This window comes from Plectropomus leopardus, chromosome 20 (assembly GCF_026936395.1).
Source record: "Plectropomus leopardus strain MGB_pleo_1.0 chromosome 20, ASM2693639v1, whole genome shotgun sequence".
Classification (NCBI taxonomy): domain Eukaryota; kingdom Metazoa; phylum Chordata; class Actinopteri; order Perciformes; family Serranidae; genus Plectropomus; species Plectropomus leopardus.
Window position 1 is genome coordinate 14,346,596 of NC_142195.1, and position 19,220 is coordinate 14,365,815.

General features: G+C 38.0%; 2 protein-coding genes across 2 annotated transcripts in view; both read right to left on the reverse strand.

Annotated features, from left to right (window-relative positions):
- The window catches only part of abl1 (ABL proto-oncogene 1, non-receptor tyrosine kinase), a 40,131-nt gene extending 26,797 nt beyond the window's left edge, over positions 1–13,334 (reverse strand). Inside the window, exons 1-2 of the mRNA XM_042508837.2 lie at positions 12,784–13,334; positions 10,644–11,026 (exon numbers count right to left, since the gene is read on the reverse strand). Of these exons, the coding sequence (XP_042364771.1) occupies positions 10,644–10,770 (127 nt within the window). The 5' untranslated portion in view covers positions 10,771–11,026; positions 12,784–13,334. The remainder of the gene's footprint in view (positions 1–10,643; positions 11,027–12,783) is intronic.
- A 999-nt stretch (positions 13,335–14,333) lies between these two features.
- Positions 14,334–18,859, reverse strand: exosc2 (exosome component 2). The gene is made up of 9 exons (XM_042509435.2): positions 18,681–18,859; positions 17,386–17,487; positions 17,208–17,253; positions 16,944–17,033; positions 16,741–16,806; positions 16,579–16,647; positions 15,752–15,928; positions 15,427–15,555; positions 14,334–14,745 (listed from the first exon to the last, which is right to left on the reverse strand). Exons 1-9 carry the CDS (start codon positions 18,800–18,802, stop codon positions 14,665–14,667), a joined length of 882 nt encoding a protein of 293 aa, XP_042365369.1. The 5' UTR covers positions 18,803–18,859; the 3' UTR covers positions 14,334–14,664.
- Between the last annotated feature and the right edge of the window lie 361 nt (positions 18,860–19,220).

Genomic DNA, 19,220 nt, shown 5'->3' on the forward strand with positions numbered 1-19,220 from the left:
TTTACAAAAAGTCAGAGCTGGCATCCAAGGTAGCAGGTTGTCTGCAGAGAAAACAGCAGCTGCGTCTGGAGCTGCCTGCTCAGGCATGGAGAGGGGAACCGGGGGTGTGAGTGTGTGTGTGTGTGTGTGTGTGTGTGTGTGTGTGTGTGTGTGTGGACCCGGGTGGCGAAGAACTGCCACTCTGCATTCCTAACCCAAGTTGGAGTTTCTTGGTATGCATGTGAGTGTTGTATGTACTGTATGTGTGTGTGTGTGTGTGTGTGTGTGTGTGTGTGTGTGTGTGTGTGTGTGTGTCCTGACTGGAAGTTAACAACAATGGATGTCCAAATAGTAAACATTAAAACCAAGCCAACAAAATTTAAAGCACATATCAGTATTAGAAAAAATAAAAAAAGTTACTTTCCGCAAGTGTTCAATAAATAAAAGGATATTTCATTAAATAACAATCTTCTTGTCAGAAACTGCTCTATCACAAACCCTGATTTCACAACATGCACTGTTGCAAACACTGAAGTGAATCCAAATAACAAAAACCAGAGTGAGAGTCAAAGACCTAACAGGACTGTTTGTCCTAAACCGACATGCTTACACATTCAATTGTTCTGTGTAAAACATTGTGTACCTTATGTGTATGGAAAAAACTTTGGTTTGAGCTTTTGTTTGCCACTTCAGGATTATTTTACTTCATAATTATAGTATACAATGTGGAAGAAAGGGTCCACAAAGGGAACATTAAAAGTGTTGAAAGATCAGGACAGCCTCAAGCTCACCAGGTCGAGTGTGTACCCCACATGCCTAAGGCCATTGCAGTGGCCCAGGTTCAAGTCATGTCATATCCCCTTCTCTCCTCCTACTTTCCTGTCTCTGTTTAACTGCCCTATAAATAAAAGGGAAAAGGCCTCAAAAAATAATCTTAAGAAATGAAAAGTTGAAAAAAAGTTTGTTTTTTTTTAGTATGTGAACAAACACCATACTACAGCATGTGGAAAAAATAGTTGAAAAGTCATTGTCCCAGATGTCAATAAAACTGTATAAAACTGAAGGATTTTAAAGAATATTATAGTGCAGAATGTCAAAAGAATGGTCCAAAAAGTCAACATTTAAAATGCTGAAAATGGCTAACTATAGTAGGATTAGGGGTTAGGAATTAATCGTTTTACATGTCAAAAAAAGTCATAGTATAACATTTTGAAGAGGTTTATCGTGTAGAATTTCAAAAGAACAGTCCAAAAAGTCAACATTTAAAAAATCATACCACTGTATATTATGTCGCGAAACGCCATACTACAGCAAATGGTCAAAAATTCATTCTAAATGTCAAAAAAGTCATAGTGTAGCATCTTGAAGCATATTAAAACATAGAATGTGGAAGAAATGGTCCAAAAAGTCTTTTTTTTTAACAAGCAGCCGATTATTTCTCAATTTTAGCAGTTAAAACTGATCAACAGCTGAAATAATTTAAGCAGTTTAATATAAATTTATTTAATTTTATTTTTTTAAATTCTAGTTTAAAAGTTTAGATAAAAGAAATAGTATCTAGTTTGTACATAAAAGTGCATGTGCTTTTACTAATGTACATACATTTCATATATGGAAATTCAATATATGTAGATATATTACATTTCCATATGGGAAAAGTGGCTGTTGTAAACTGAAGTCTGAAAGATTGATGAGTGCACATGTACATCTGCAAATTTTCAAAATAAAGATTTGCCCTTTTGAAACTAAAAAAACGTTGCATCGTTTTTTAAATTTATGGACCAACCAAAGACAGGTATCACAGTAGCTATATATCAACCATTCATTAATGTACATACAAGGTGACATGAGTTTGTCAGACATGGCAGAAATAATGGCAAAAAGCAGTTAAGTATTAACAAAAAAGCACAATGCACAACAGCGTAAACATATTGCATAAAAATATACACATATACTCTAAACTTCTACACTCACTGATATACTGTTACTAATGCTCGCTGCTTATGTTCTGGTCACTTCTTATTCAATTCAGCCCGTTCCCTCATATTTGCTATTGTTCTCCACGTCTATAAAATGTTCTGTGAAATGTAAAATCCACTCAATAAAAAATTAAAATGAGACCAAGACAAACAAACACAAAGAGACAGTGGCCAGAAAAAAAGAGACAAAAAGAGGAAGGAATACAAAGAAAAGAAAGGAAAGGGGGAGGGAGGGATGAAGGGAGGGAAGGAGGGGGATTGCACCAGTTATTTGAGGGAGGAATGCACAAGAGGTCACATTCTTTACTCCACTGCTGCAGCTTACCCTATATTCAACTCTCTCTTTCCCCTTTTTTTCTGTGTAAAATAGACATTATTACTCAACACACCTCTGGTGCAACAGATCACAAACACAAGGGATTCACTAGAAAACAGCAGACCAGGCCTCAAGAGGCAGAGGATGAAGAGGCTGTAGGCCAGGAATCTGCTGATATGGTACTGATCAGATAAATTACTAATAAAATAGAACTTTTCAATGAGATGGCATGGCAACATTTTGGCATATCACAGGAAAAAGCACACAAGTAAAGTTGAACCCTATTACTGCTTAAGTTTCAAGGCCCTAATATTGTGCAAACTGGCTCAATGTCACAGCTTACTGTAACACTTGGATAAAACAGAGCCATTGTATTTTAATAGCACCTGTGCTTTACCTATAATGGCAAGTCAAAATGTCTTCTTTGGACTACTCCTATTAACAGCAGGAACAAGAATTATTTCTTACCAATGTAAAACACTGCCATCTATAAAAATAGACACACTGCAGAGCATTTTTTCATTCCAGCCTTATCCTACAGTCTTATAAAAATCACAGTTCAACAAAAATGGCATTTATGTTTAACTTCTCATCTCAAACTGTGTGAACTTGCTAAAAAATACCTAAATTGTCATTGTTCTAACTGTTCTAACGCCATAATAATTGTGCCTCCTTACCGTAGACCACTCTTGTGCAGACAGGACTATAATTAGATGGACAAAGTAGATTAATCTGGTTCTAGTTTACTGTGGGAAATGCGTGGTAATCTGTGTCTTTGTGGAGAAGTAACTTGACTTTATCAACTTTTTCAGATCTGAACATAATATAATACTGTGTATTTGTCGTGCATTTTCTGAACATTTTGAGCCAGCAGCACATGCCATAATGGTGTCCTGGAAGTCTTGGTGGACATTGATTGCAAGAGTTAAACGGAGGGAACTTGTGAGGTATGGACTGCCTTGATTTATAAACACAGCTGTTCTGGCTAGTCTTTAGCAAGGGTGGTAGTAAAGTGGACTCCTTTCCAGGTGGTCATAACTTGATGAGAGGGGAAAACACTCACTAATCAGCAAGGTGTCATCCGGCAAGGGACAAATGTCTCTCAAACACCCACCCACACCCACACACACACTTTTTCTGACACAAAAAGACATTAACAGTAAATTTTGCAGGCAAACTTTTCTAAGTGTACTCACAAAAGTCCAATAAACCACTATCAAGGTTGAAGGAACCGTCCACCCCATATTTGAAAATACACGTTTGTCCTCTTAGCTGTAGTGCTATTTATCAATCTAAAATGTTTTGGTATGAGTTGCCGTGCAGAGGGAGTCTTGCATCTACTGCTAGCTCAACTAGCACAACTGAGCTAGCTAACTTCACAGCTCAGCTAAGAAGGACGCCATTAATGTTTACATCTCACACTGTCTCAATCACAGGCCTCTCATCCATCACAGTTCCACTGTTCATGGGTGTAGTTTGGGAGAGATAAAATAGTTCCTACATGCAACTGCTCACAACAAGGTCTCTGAATTATCTTGAATAACCGGGTCATGATTTCTGGAAAAAGACAATGATGTTGAGTTTTTCAAATGTATTTTTTTTTATTTAAGCACTACAAGTTGAGTGACATCTATTTTTATTATATTCAAGAGACGGACGATATTTCCAAAACTGGGCAACTCACACCGAAACAATCTAGATTAATAAATAGCACTATTGGTAAGAGGACAAATATGTATTTTTCATTTTGGGGTGAGCTGTTCCTTTAAGTGGTAAACAGATCAGATAAGGGAAACATTCTTTTACTTGTTGCACATGGTCGGTCTGTCTGTCTGTCTGTCTGTCTGTGTGTGTGTGTGTGTGTGTGTGTGTGTGTGTGTGTGTGTGTGTTTATGCCCATTAGTCTGGAGACATGGCCAGTCACGGCGAAGGACAAGGCACCAGGGGCCTAACAGCTGGCCCGAATGAGCATTACTGCAAGGCGCCTGATGCGTGGGTATGTACGTGGGTGCATGCACACGCGCATAAGTGCACACACACACACACACACACTCTCCCCCCGTCTTACGAACCCACAGGGATCATGGGAGGAGATTTGGTGTATAGACTGTATAGTTTCCTCGAGTTCCAGCCAAGAAAGTGCCAGACAGACTAAAAGAGAAATGGATTCACTTACTGCGAAAACCCTGAATGCAGCTGCTGTAGAAAACACACACATATACACACACACACACACACACACACACACACACACACACAGAAGTCAAATGATGTCACTGAAAGGCTACATGAGGGGAAGGGTTAGACTGTCAAACCTAAGCCCAAAATACAACTTTTAAAAAAACATGAATTAGGTCACTTAAAAATGGAAGCCTGTTCATTTGCACTGAAGATCATTAACAGAACCTATGTAGCCGATCAATAGATATGTATATGCTGCTGGAATACACAACCTCCCATAGTCTTATTAGCTAGTTGTAAGTGTGATTATTAGATAGCGAAAGAGCAGGCAGAAAAAAAAATAAGAGAGAGGTGGGGGATAACATGCAACAAGGATTCCTAACTGGACTTGAACCTGGATTATTGTGGGGCGTGGATGGTGCATCAGATAGTTTATTTAGTTGCTCATTTACACAATGTTAACCTGTGTGCTGTGTTTTCCTGTTTTCTGAACATACTTGATGCTCTGCCAGTCTAACCTAAAGGCGTCGAACAGGGAAGAAATGCAGGGTAAAGCTCATGAGTAAGTCCTGTTGTGCCCGCATTGAAAGCTATCCAAGCAAGACACAACATGCCAGAGGTCCGTAGATTTTCTGTAACCTAACTGGCTGTTGACCACAGGTTGGCACTGTTCTCCATATGTTGTCTACAAATGAAACTTGGCTGCAGTCAAAATTTCAGACAATGAGGGCAATCAGTAGCCAATCACATGCCAAAACCGCCGTCTGTTAAAGCCTTACACTGTTTCCTGCTGTTGTTGTTGTTGTTGTTGTTTTCCCAGTAGTCCAGTAGTTTTGTGGGGATTTACAGCTAATAGATGAAGCTTTATAAAAAGGTGTATTTTCATGAAATGTAAATGACTAAACAAACAGAGGACTAAACAGAAACTACTCTCTTAAAAAAACCTACAATAATGTAATGTATATTGAGAACGATAGTTTGTTATAAAAGCTGCATTACTGACTCTGGTGGGAATACATTCTTTCAGAGGCAACATAGTGTAATAAATACACTCCATGTATGTAAATATATTCATACAGTTGAGGTACCTGTGACTGGAAACACATGGTAAAAGATGAAGCTTGTCTTTATTAGATGCAAGAGGTTTTCCCTGTGGCGTACAGCTCTTGAGCTCACCACTGATGTATCAAAACAAGCCGAATCATTACGGTGAAAAATTTGCACCAGCAAATACAACAAAAATGTTTGTCTCCCATGAGTGCCAATCGCACATACACATTAGTGACTATATTTATATGCGCATAATATTCTGGTTTCTGCCCTTATTCCTAAAAGACAATATTCCTACCAAGCTGTTTATATAGCTAATAAAAATGACTTTTTCACTAATATTATGGTCAACATGCAGATGTGTATACTTAGATTAACGTACCCTGACATGTTGTTTATCATGTGAAAATATTAAAGTGGTATTGCTGTCACCTAAGCAATTTTGCTTCTTTGTGTCAAAATAGGATTTAGGGATTTAGGATTTTGTGTTACAATAGGATTCACCACCAGTGGCGGACTTATAAAACCATGCAGACACAGCCTTTAACCACCGTCTTGAAAACCCCAACTGAGGTGCATATTCCCAGTGCACTGTATATATATGTTGTTGAATGCTCCTAAAACTGGAATAAATACAGGCATATCCCACATGTCTCAATTGGAAAATGCTACATTGAAATATTCAAATGGCATATGCGCTTTACATTACCTGTTTCAAGTTTGGAATACCGTCATATTCGGAAATAAAGTGTAAACATGCATGTAAACGTAGTCATTGTCTTTCTCTATCTAAGGCTTACAAAATGCACACGCAGGGATGGCATAAAAACAATAAGATATGGTTTCTCTTGGCTTTTAAATTTGCGCTGTATTTAACTGTCTCTGTTCTAATGACTCAATGACTGATTTTCAATGTGTTTGCTTAACAGCTTTGCCAATGAAAGGTTTTTAATATGAAGCAGCAGCAGTACTATAAGTTAAATAAGTAATATAGCAAATTACACAAGATTAGACAACTACTAAAAGAAAGAACAAATATTTAAGAGTGGAAGAAGTCATTTTGGCTCATTGTTGATGGGGAATTATTATCAGATCATCACGGTTCATCAGTATGTTATGTTTTGGGTTGTTTTGTTGTGGGACTGCATCTCTGGAACACAGCGGCTTCTTTTCAACACTTAACAGGAATAATACATGGTTAAACAGAATACACACACATAAGTAACACTGAATAAATGAGCTCTGATTATTCTGCATTATCATGTTCCCGATGAGAAACTATTATTTTGGGGGATACTCTACATAAGGGGGCTTCATGAGAACACATACATTTGTATGTGTATTACTTTAGAATAAAAATGGTATCTAGGTCACAACTGCATTGCACACTAATAAAACACGCTAAGCCCATGAATAAATGTAACCACCAGGGGGCAAATTTCTCCTCAAATGTCAAATGTGGGCACAGCAATTACTAAGTTACCTCCAGATCAGACAAAGTTGTTGTGATCCTCTTTCCTTTGAACCCTCCAACCTCCAAATCCCGCTCTGCTTTCCTCTTTCCTCCGTCAGCCCTTTTCAGGGAATGGCAGGAAAACATATGAGAGGCATCATGCCTTCGTTGAATACTTTTACACAGCAATTCCACTTCCTGCATACTAAAATTAAGGGAGGAAGGAGGGGGGTGCGCATATTTGACAGAACCAGTTTAACTTTAGTGAGTGTATTTACAGAATCTCTGACTATAGCAAAGCTCATACTAACACTAATTTTGGCTACACCCTCTTTGTCGTAATTATTCTATTATAGTCAAATTACTTTTGGACTTTCACACCAAAAATGGCACTGGTTTAGTAGAGACAAGGTACGGTCAAGAGTTCAGATTTTGTAATAATTAATGACAACTAAACTGCAAAAATTAGACTAGAAAGAAGTGATCAAGTGCACTCTTCTGTTGTGCTCAGACCTGTCTCTTAAACAGGCCTGGTAACCTACAGCAGCTTGTAATCTAGTCCATGATTCATCAAATTTCATGGTCAACTTAGGGAGATTTCAGTTATCTGAACCACACACAGGGAAGAAAAACCCTGGAAATACAGTGTGTGAGTTATGATTCCAGAAATGTACTACCCTGCTCGATCTGTATGATCTCTGCTAGCTAGTCAGTGAGCTCATACCTCCCCACTGTACAGTACACAGAGGTGCCAAGAGCAGAGACAGGTCTTTGCTTGCCCCTCTCTGCCTCCGTCTCTCTCACAGGCAGCTGCATGCAGAGGTCTAAACCTGCCTGCTGAGAAGCAGCATGGCGCTGGCTGGCCTGGTGTTAACTAGCTGGGGCTCACCACGACGAAGAAAAGAAAAAACATAGATGTAAAATCATGTGTTGATATTGCTCTCATCTTGCACGATGACTCACATCCCCTCTCAGAGTCTAACCTGCTCATCACAGGCGGAAAGGGGCAGAGAGGGAAAACAAGTCACTGACCCTTTGCCAAATTCAATCCATTTACCGGCAAAGGCTTTCATTCTGTTTTTCTGACCTTCCCTGTCCTGTCCCCCTCTGTGTTATGCAAGACTTAGAGAGTCAGTGGAAAGTATTCCTGCCAAGGCATTCACAGCCCTACAGACACATTTGGTAAACTTATCAGTTAGCTGGATGCATGGCATGCATCCGGTTCAATGGCAAGTGATCAGTTTTAAATGCCAAAACAGTTTAGCTCCATCTCTCAACCAATATATTTATTTCCCTAAACTGGTGGATATTCTGAAACTTTGATGTGCAATAAAAGATATTTTTTTCTGCTTACCTCACCAATACTTTCCACTGATCACTTGAGATAGAAATGCTAAGATTCGCCTCTAGATTTTGATGTTTTATAGTCCTAACCCCCAGTGAGTCAAAGACAAAGCTGCAACATTTAAAAGACAAAAAAAAACTATCACATTTTTTATTTTGGATTTATGGTAGAGATTAGAACAAGGTCTCCCTGTACTTTGGTTATATTGTGTTGTGTTATTCTGGGCAATAAATAAACCACCATGAAGGCACTTTCATAAGCCAAAACCAGTAAAGAACAAACCACTGACTCTGAAAACAAGAAATGAAGTAACTGAATGATGTCACTGTCGGTTTCTATGGGTTATGAATGAAGCTACAAAAGTCTGATTTCTGTACAATGCCATGTTTGCTTTCAAATCATCGAACTAATAGAAAGAACAAAAGCCTCCAACGAGGAAAGTTAACCAGGAAACAAATTCACTGCTTTATATGGTCGTGAATTGAAAGATACACAGACCAGGAAGAAACATCACCAGGTGAGACATCTACTACCTCAACTGTGATATAGTGGATACTGGGTCACGTGAGCAGGGGGAGGCTCTGTACCTGTACTGGCATTTTATTTCAACGATCGCTGATAAAATCAATTAATTAAAAAATGCAAAGAAAGTGTCAGCATGGGAGGAACTCTTACTTTGTAAAACCATTAGTGCACTTTTCCTTACAAGACAGCGGTGACACTGTAATGGAAAAATAGCCATTAATTGTTGAAGTCTAGAGGACAGGACTTTGCGATCTTACTAAGTTGTTAGCAGTCTGCATGTCTTTAACTGGTGAGGAGAATTAACTTAATGAAACTTCGGTTCATTTGCTTTGCTTCAATCTCTTAAGACCTCTTCGTATTATGAAAAGCTTTTGTTTGTTAAATGGATTCAAAGAAATCTGACAGCAGAATCAAATGTCAGAAATACAAAATAATTGTATGGACTCTCAATTCTTTTAACAAACAGAAGGCTGGGAAATATCATACCATAGGATCAATCACCTAAACTAAAATACAATCACCAATACCAATGCCAGTAAGTAAGTCAAACCACTGTATGTAAAACACACCTATACCTTTACACAAGCAAGAAACACCTCAAAGCTCTACATTCTGTTTATTGTATAATGATATTTTAAATCCTTGACAAAAATGTTTCTCAATGTTATCAGTGAAGATCTTCTGACATCTAAAACTCTTCCTGTAACACCTTTAGAACAATATCTATATTGTGAATATAAATTCAGAAATGATAAAATACAGATAGCCTTAAAGTGCAAAAAGTAAAATTATACTCTTAAGGTAAACAGAACAGATATTCAAAGTGCTGAATGTACAAAAAAAAGCCTTTTTTAAACTTTCTAATGTATATTATATAGCAGGAGCATAGCTTCTCTGTTAAATTATGTACTGGTAAATGTTTAAATGAACTATTTTTAGTAAATGTTAAGATAGCTGCATCACGGCAGGTGTGACTCTAAGCACAGCTGTAAACAAACGTCCAGATGTAAATGGTGAAGTGTGCTCAAATGTAACACAAAAGTTACTTCTGTTTATATTTACTTTAGAGTGAGCAAATACCACTCAAGGGCAGATGTTTTGTTTTTTCACTGCATCATCACATTGAGCATAACTCATTTATCAGTTAACTATGCCAGAGATACCCAGTGAGCCACTATAACACCATAGCAGGTTGCAATTTACCGCACATTATATGCTTGATTAAAGGCCGCCTTGCTAGCAGCAGTAAGTCATGTGTTGTTGTATAGCATTACAAAACGAAGCACACTCTTTACTGTTCAAATGATGGACAACTAATTGTACAGATTCATAATACCATCTCTAAGTGGTAAGTGTGATTATAAGCAGTTAAAACATATAATTGCATGCTATGAAATGATCACCACTTTCTCTCCTCAAGGTTCTGCAAGCAAGTCTTATATTGGGTTGGCAAGCTGCGTTCTCGATGATGCAATCACAGTAGTGTTGAGGCTATTCGTGTGCTCTTGTGATTTCTTATTTCGCATTGTAACATCTTCTGCATCTTGGATTCTTGCGTTCACTTTTTTCACTCTACATACTGTGGTCAAGCCAGTCTGCATGTTTTTATTATGATATTTAGTTTGTTGAAAAGTAATGAAGCAGACAAACAAAAATATGTTTTTTTGGTGTTTGATCCTTGGCCTGTGGCGATGTATGACGCTCGAAAAGATGCTGTGCTAATCCTTAACATTGTCATTGAACAAATTCAGAGCACTATGCAAACTGTTAACAGTTCGATAAACACATTTTCTGTCAAGAAATATTTGTTCTTACCGTGTACAGCAAACACATTACAGGGCTGGGTCCCATGGCGTGATGACTCTCTCTTTCCACCCTTGATAAAGGCCGGCAGACTTGGTCTCCTCTGGTCCCCTACAAACTTCCCCGGCTGCTGCCCCATAAGGGCAGGGTGCCAGGCCGCAGCCCGGACTCTCCAAGCTGGACTCAGTTGCTCACCGTCCAACAGTTGGCCACCAGGCCTGGAGAGGCTCGAGAGAAGACAGGAGCCGCTTTCCCTGGCTCAGTCTGTCTTCTCCTGGTGTATGGGTGATGTGGGTCACCTATGCAGATGTGTATTACTCCAGTATGTCTCTGTTTATCATGCATTAATGGATCCTGAGTGTTTCAGAGGTCAAAGAAAGGCATTTCAAAGTATCCTAGAGGAGGGGAAACAGACAATAATCACTGGTTATTTCAATAAGAGTGATATGATTGTTTCAAACAGGAAAAAATGCATTTAAACACCTTTCAATTTAAATAAATGATCCTGTCCTTAAAGGTCTGGTATGTAGGATTAAGGAGCATTTACTAGCAAGAATGGAAAATTATATTCATAACAATATTTCCATTAGTTTATAATCACTAGAAAATACGAATTGTGTTTTCATTACCTTAAAATAAGCCATTTATATCTACATATCGCTGTTTCTACAGTAGTTCAGAATGAACAAATCAAACACTGGCTCTAGATAGGGTCGTTCATGTTTCATGTTTCATGTTTTTACGTCGGTCACTGTAGTTGCTTTACACTAGGACTTATCTGAATGAGGGCCAGATTAGATAATGTAAGATACTTTGTGGGCAGCTGCTTCCCACATCATATGGCTTATAAAAAAAAAATCACATACAAATGAGAAAAACGCAACTTCAGTATTCTACTTTCCACCGCTCCTAAAAGCAAGGGCCCTCGCTCTCAATTTTACAATTCTTTGCTGTGGCCATGTCTGCTACCTAGCAAGAAATGTCTGTTGTTAGGTAACAGTTTGTTTGCCGTCACCACCTTGTTTACCACATTAGTTCAGCTTGTGTAGTTCCTACTTGGTTCATTAACTATAAAATAGTGCTGCCATTGTTAAGTGAACAGAAAAAAATGTAAAGTGGACTTGGTTGATTAATTATTGTGTGGCAGGCTACATGTGGGACATTTTGAATGACAAGCCATGGGCCTTTGAAAATAGGTCTGCAGGTCTGTAGGACTGCCCCTTGAAAGTCACAGAATCAAATCATCAGTAGACTCCTCAGTCTACTGAGATTGCTTCAAGTCAAGCAGTCATTTTTTTAAATGCAGTGTACTTCTGGGGAGGTTTTGGTCCCGAGATTTTGCTGCGTAGTGCGTGCTCTTGACTTTAATGCTAGTCTTTGCAGCTGCAGACATGCAGGCAGGGACACAGACAGAGAGACCGCACCATAAGGTGAAGAAGTGGTGAATTTACAACTTACAGCAAGTTAATACACTGCAGTCTCTGGCTTTTGTCTGATATCTAGTGTCGACAAAAAACATTGCTGCACATTTTTGTTACACACAAGGAGGATCCCACCTCACTTGCTATTCTTAAGGTTTCTACCATATTTTCTCTTGTTAAAGGGAAGTTTTTCCCTATTCAATGTGAGGGTCCATGGACAGAGGGGTGCCATATGTTGTAAAGCCTCTCAAAGCTTAATATGATTTGTGATATTGTACTTTAAAGATCAAATTGAAATAGAAATTACCATTTATAACTGGGCTACAACAAGCTTTGACTTGATTAATCTGTATAGCACTTTGGGTTCTATTTGAGTATGAAATATGCCATATAAATACAATTGCATTGGCTTCATTACTTGTGCTTTCATCTGTAATTTCCTTTTTGAGGCTAACGTTGGTAACCCTGCAGGCTACAAACATGACTACAAGCTGTGCTTTATAGTAAAGTAATCATCATAATAACCAGGACAAATTGCAAAACAAAGATCACTGAATTGCAGCACTGCATTAATAATTACTGTACTGTGCCTCTGGAACTTTTTTTAACAACAGCAATGTCAAAAACATTCAATCAATGCGATATTAGCACTTGAGATAAAATAATAGACTTTTACCACATATCCCAAACTTTCATTTTGACAGTTAGTTACAAAGTGATGTGAAACTTACATAGAAATATTTATATTGTTGGTTGGCTGTCGACCTGAAGCTAATGTTGAAGGTAGCCATGGAGGCTAACTAACGTTAGCTGGTGGTATGCAGCGCGAGACCCTTAAATGCAAACCGAGCACTCAACAGTTGGTTCTTCCTGAGTTAACACGCTGCTTATAAACGTCGGACAAGTGCACCAAAACGTCTCCAACATACACCTCAATGTTTTGCAATGTGTCTTCCCAAAACCAGAGTTTTCAGTTAGTTTCAAACTTCCGTGTCCACTCCTCCCGTCTTGCGGAGTTTCTTCCCCAGTGGTACCCGACTAAAGAAGGCACTTCAATCAAGGAGGTGAAGAGAAATCGAGGAAACTCAGCCGGCCAGAGACCGACGACTCTTTCCGCAAGTCCTTCCCTCTGTGTACAACCGCCGAGCTCTTCGTTACCGTCCTCTCGGTCCAGGTACTTATTCATCGCTCTCACGTGAAAATCTGAGCAATAAACTTTGGCCGAGGACTAGTTGTGTCGCTAGTGCCGCCATACTTCCATACGCAAGGTGGTTTACAGAAATATGTGGGTGGGGCGACGTGTGACGTAGAATGCGTGCGTGGGCTAGTACAGGGGACCAGAGCAAAGGTTTTGTTATGCTGGGAGTGCAGGAGGACAGTGCATCTCCAACTCCACTAAAAAGTCAATGCACCTTCTGTAACACTATGGTAGAAATATTACAACACTTATATTTTAAGTGTATGTGACTATCTTCTGGGCTGATCACCAACGACATTTTGGCAAAAAAAAATCTCTCAAAGAATCTGACTGATTACTAATATTAAAAAAAACTAAATTTCTCCAAGAATAAACAGTATATAATTAATTTGCTCATTATTTCAGCTAATTTTTACATTCATATAACTATTTTTTTAAAGAAACTATTATACCACTTTCAAAAATTTGGATCCAGATATACATTTTAAAGCAAGATCTAACTTTAAAAAAATAACCAAAATTAATTTGTGCAAATCTTTAGCTTTATTATACAACTAATTAGGTAAACCCCATGTGCGTGTTCATACTTGGTGTCTATTTTATTTTGTCGGTTACTAAAAAGTTTTTTGGTTTTTTTTTTAAATGCAAACTCAGAGAACATAAACTGAGGGAAAAAGTACCAAAACCTGCATTTTTACTTGATAGAATTTACTGACTGTAAGTTACAAGATGAAATAATCACGTATACCTAATATATTCCAAAAATTGTTTTAAGATTTGTTGATGAGAGTGTAAAGTGCCTAAAGTGTTTTTCCCTAGCTGTAAAATGATACCGAAAAAACCCCCCAAAAATTAAATTATTACAAAAAACCCTGATTTAGCAGTTGTGCTCTGACTGGCCTCCTACACGTCCTATAATTTCAATATAAAGCAATTTACACCAAAACAGTCTAGCAAATAGCACTACAGTTAAAAGAAAAAATATAAGTTAAAAATATTTTTGATTTGGGGTGAACTGTCTCCAGATGTGTTTTACTTTCTGTTTCTACATTATTAAACAAAACAGACCACACTGTGAAGTGCTGAAATTTCATAGAAAATGTATTGCATACAACAGTTTTTTTTTCTCCATATAATCACACATTATCAAAAGTGTTCCACTGTAAAACGTGAGAACAGTTTCTGTATTGGTTTCTGAATACTGCAGATTAATTTGCAGTCCAACAATAATCAGCAGTTTTGTTACATCAAATACACCTGGAGCTGTTCAACTGTTCAAGAGCAATGTTATGAAACAAAGGAAGAGTTCTTTTAAAGAGGCCTGTTCAGTCTTTGGAGAGGTGCTCAGATCCTGATATAGCTGCTTGATGTGATCTTGGTTTTGTGACAATGTCACAGTTAGGATTTGTGCACTTTAACCCTCCTGTTCCAGCAGCTTCTGTTGCGTCAACATCACAATCTCCTCCATCACTTCTGGTTTCAAGATGTCTTTGACCTACAGAGACAGCATAAAACAGAGAATTTAAATCAATTACACTGGGAAAAAACATTGTTTGGATCCTGGTGAAAAATATTCCCATACCAACGGTTTTATTTACAAAATGGAACATGATGCATAATGCACATTTATTCTCAGGTTAATCATAAAAACAGTCATTATCAATGATGTCTACCTAGTGTACTATGTGTTGTAGCTTAAGAGAAGGCTGCTCATAAACCAATAAAACAAATGGATTGGGCTAAATTAGCTAAAGAGATATTGAAAAATTAACCAAAACTAAGTATTATCCAAGTAACATGTGGCATATAGACGTGCTAACAACAATATGTTTAGAGCATTTTGTTGAACAAGCTTATATTACACTGAAATTTATGAGAAGCATTAGTGATTATGTCATAAGTGTGCTACCGAAAAAAGTAATGAAATCAGCATTTCTGTTGCACACGGTTTTAGAACAAAGTTGAGAACTGCAATCACTCGTTGCAGTAAGTTTGAAATGTGGCCACCAGATGGCACAATACATCACGACAAAATTCTCTTCATTATTGCAGTATCTTCTCTTTGCCATTTGCTTTCCATACAAGAGACAGAGGGTGCAATTCAAAAACATTCATCACATATTGATGAAAACTGGATTTCGGGACTGTCATTACAGTGTATGTGATTGCTTCCTACCTGGTGTTGGACTGAAGATTCATAGCAATAGAGAACGCTGGTGTCATACAAAAGGACCTTGTGTGCAGCCAAAGCCAGCAGGCAGTTTCTCAAACGTGAAATCACCTCTCGATCTGACAGACTGACAGGCTGAAGGAGCAGAGACAACAGATGCACAAACACATTCAATATATACATGGAAATACAATTTGAAAGCAGTAGCTTTAATAAGTATCTTAAAGGGTTTACGGTTGACGGTTAACTTGTTAATTTAAATCCAAGTGTGTGTTCATCCATAAAAGGATAACGAACTGTGAAATGCTGATCTTTGCGGATCTGTTCCCACCTCCAGGCTGGTGTAAAATCCTCCAGCCTCCCCCTCCTCTTTTTCCGGTGTGGGATACAACCACACAAAGCCGTTATTCCCGAGGATGATGGATGCACCACACGGCAGGTTGTGGAAATGTGTTTTCTGCCTCTTGATCAGAGAAGGAGAAAGCTGCACCAGCACTCCTTGACCCAACTGATGGTCAGAGAAAATAGTGATGGGTGTATTAGGTCAAATTAAGAAAGAGGAAAAAGTATTACTAGCTTATGTTTTTAGTTTAAAAAAAGGAGCAATACATATAATAAAGCAAAAATTTAGATATCCAGGAGAAAAATCACTACTGTATGATGTCTGTGATATATGTGTAGGAATGATTAATTATATTGCTTTAAACTTTACTTTAAATGTCCTGTTTTGATAATTCTCTGTTTGAATTTGACCATATGCATCTTCTCCTTCACAAAGCCATCAACCATCTGGCACTGCTTTTACATATTTAAACATTCATAATCTCCAAATAAAGAGTGTAACTAACCGCTGAGTAAATCATTTCCTGTTTATAGCAAGTAGAAGTGCTTTTTTATTCATTACTTTGTACTCAAGTGTGCATTAGTTGCTACACAGAAGTGGTTACATCCTTAAAATGTGCATATTTTGGTAATTCCAAAGTTTGCAAGCCACATTTGTGATAGCACTGTCGACCACAAGTTTGTTTACACTCTGATTTGTTTGATTGAACCACAAATAGTGAGTCACAGACCAAACTGAACCATTATTTAGAGGCATCATCATAGCTGCACTCTGTACTCTGACGTTGTGTAATCTGCTGAGCACTGAGTACTTACTTTTCCATACTTTAAACTACGAGTGTGCAACGATAGGGCTCCATCCGAGAAGACGGACTGCACCTCGGCCTATAGGCACAGGAAAAAGAGCATCAAGAACATAATGTGTGAGAGTAATAAGATGGAGGAAACAATAAAAGATTATAAGAAACTGTGAGTTACACTGATGAGATCGCCTTCCTGAAGGTATTCTCTCATGGTGAGTTCGTCCTTTGTTGACCTTCTCCTCTATGAGAGAAAAGACGTAAACAATAAATTAAAGCTGACCTCAAACCAACATTCCTGTCGAACGCATTTTCCTATGCTTTAGGGTAATGCTAGTTCAAAATATTTCTCCCAGTGAATCACGTTTTCTAGTATCTCACCAGCTCTCCACCTGGCAGATTGACAGAAGACAACAAGAGGACAGAGTCCAGTCGGGAGCTGGTCTCCACCTTCCACCGTTTCTGTTGTACCTATACATATAACAAACAAAAATATATATATATTGATAAAATGTCTTATCAGCCAGAATGACAACTGTAACTTTGTCTTGTCATGATGCATTTCAAATGTCAGAGATCTTCTCCGCGTCTTCAACATTTAAAATGTCAAAGACGCGGAGAAGAGACTCGGTGTCAGTGCCTTACCTCTGTGATTCTGCCAACCACCACATCTCCAACCTCACCGTTAAACCTGCAATTCAATAACAAACCACAAAATTATAATCACATAAAGCCACAATACATACTATATGCATGAGTCAGTTCAGTAGAGCGAGACCCACTTGACATTTTGACTGAAAATGTTTTTAATTTAATCACTTGCCTTGTCTTAAGTGGTCTGACACAGATCAGCTTGTCTACTCTCTGCACTTCTCCAGCAACTGAAGCTGTCAGCTTCTCTTCATCAACATAGGTACCATGGCCCCTGTGGATAAAGGGTGTATAAGACAAGACTGTGTTAATCCCACACTGCGGAAATTTACATATCACAGCATCTTAAGAGTCAAAGAAATTATTTAAAAAAGTGTTTTGCGTGCAAAAAAGGATAAAATATTACAATATACAAATAACATAAAATAACAACTAATAAAATACTATAAAATCTATATACACCTTTTACTTATGCAGATACTGTACTGTACAGTTAGTGGTAAGATACTGCACAATAAGAAATTGCATGACACAGTATATAATAAAAAATAAAAATATGTAAATATATTATGTGAACATTTATGATGATAATTCAAAAATAGAATATGTAGATATAATCTGAGATTGGGAATTGTGCAAAAAATAGCTGTCATGTTTAAAGTGATGGACAAAGCGACAACAACAGTGTTAGTATGTTATGCGGTTATGTTAACTCTTTAAAAAACTAAGCAAATTAGCTTGCTTTCTGTTGAAAAAACAGGGGAAGAGGAGACGAGCAACTTATAAAGAGATGGCCCAATATTAGTAACAGGTTGTAAGAATATTATCTGAAAAAAAGCCAAACCAACTTTCTTGCTGGGCACTTATGAAAAGCGTCTGAACGCAGCACAAGAAAACTTAAGTCGATCCAGGTGTTAAAGGGTTAAAGAGTCTGATTGCTCCTGGGATGAAGAACCTGCACTTCACCAATGACAATGAACAATACTGCTAAACAGATGAGCTAAAGAAAATGCTGGATTATCTGTGACTACCACATAGTAATCACAGACAGATTTTTTAAGAATTAAATTATAATTCAGCTCCTGGTCAGAGTTCCTGTATATTTATAATAAGTCAACCTGACAAAGGTGGGAGGACACTGATCACTCCTGATGGCAGACCAGAAAGGCATTAGGTCTAAATCTGTGTCATATATTATTAAACAGTTAAACCTAAAATATGATTATGGTCAGATGACAACCAGCATAAACTTCGACCTTTTGAAACTGGCCAAACCTGTTTGAGGAGGCAATGTTGTCAATCCACCATCCACCTACAGGTGATGATCATTTCAAGTCTATTATATATATTAGCAAGTGATCCAATGATCATCGAGCTCCTTTTAGCTGATTTCCTCTCATGTCAACATGGTGTGGCCACGATCCACAGCAGCCGATCGCACCACCGCTGCACAAACCAAATGCCTACCTCATGAAGCCGGTGTCTGATGTGATAACATCTCCGGGGACGACCAGATCCTTTCGGTTAAAAGCAGAAACTGAGAGCGACACTGGTTTTTGAATAGTTGGTAATCTCATGTCAGCAGCCATGCTTCTACTTTTTCCTGCTCTTCTTCTTCTTCTTCTTCTTTCCTCTCCGGCAGTTAAGAAACTGAAGAATTATATCGCCACCTAGCGACCTATGTTATTTCTACCTCACATTACTGGTGGTCAAAATTGTTAAATACATCCATGGTCGAGGCACGTCATAGTACAGCATGTCGAAAAAAATGACCAAAAACTTCATAGTATAGTTAATCGAAAAACAAACAAATTTGGACATGTCGAAAAATATCTAAAACGAAATATTATAGCTTGTAGAGACACCTATATAGCATGTTGAAAAGAAGGACAAAAATGTCCTAAAACAGCATGTCAAAAAAATGGCTGAAAACGACTGTCTGATTCATTAAACAACATTGTAACTGGAAAACACTCAAATTTGGGGATTGCAACTCCCAACCCCATT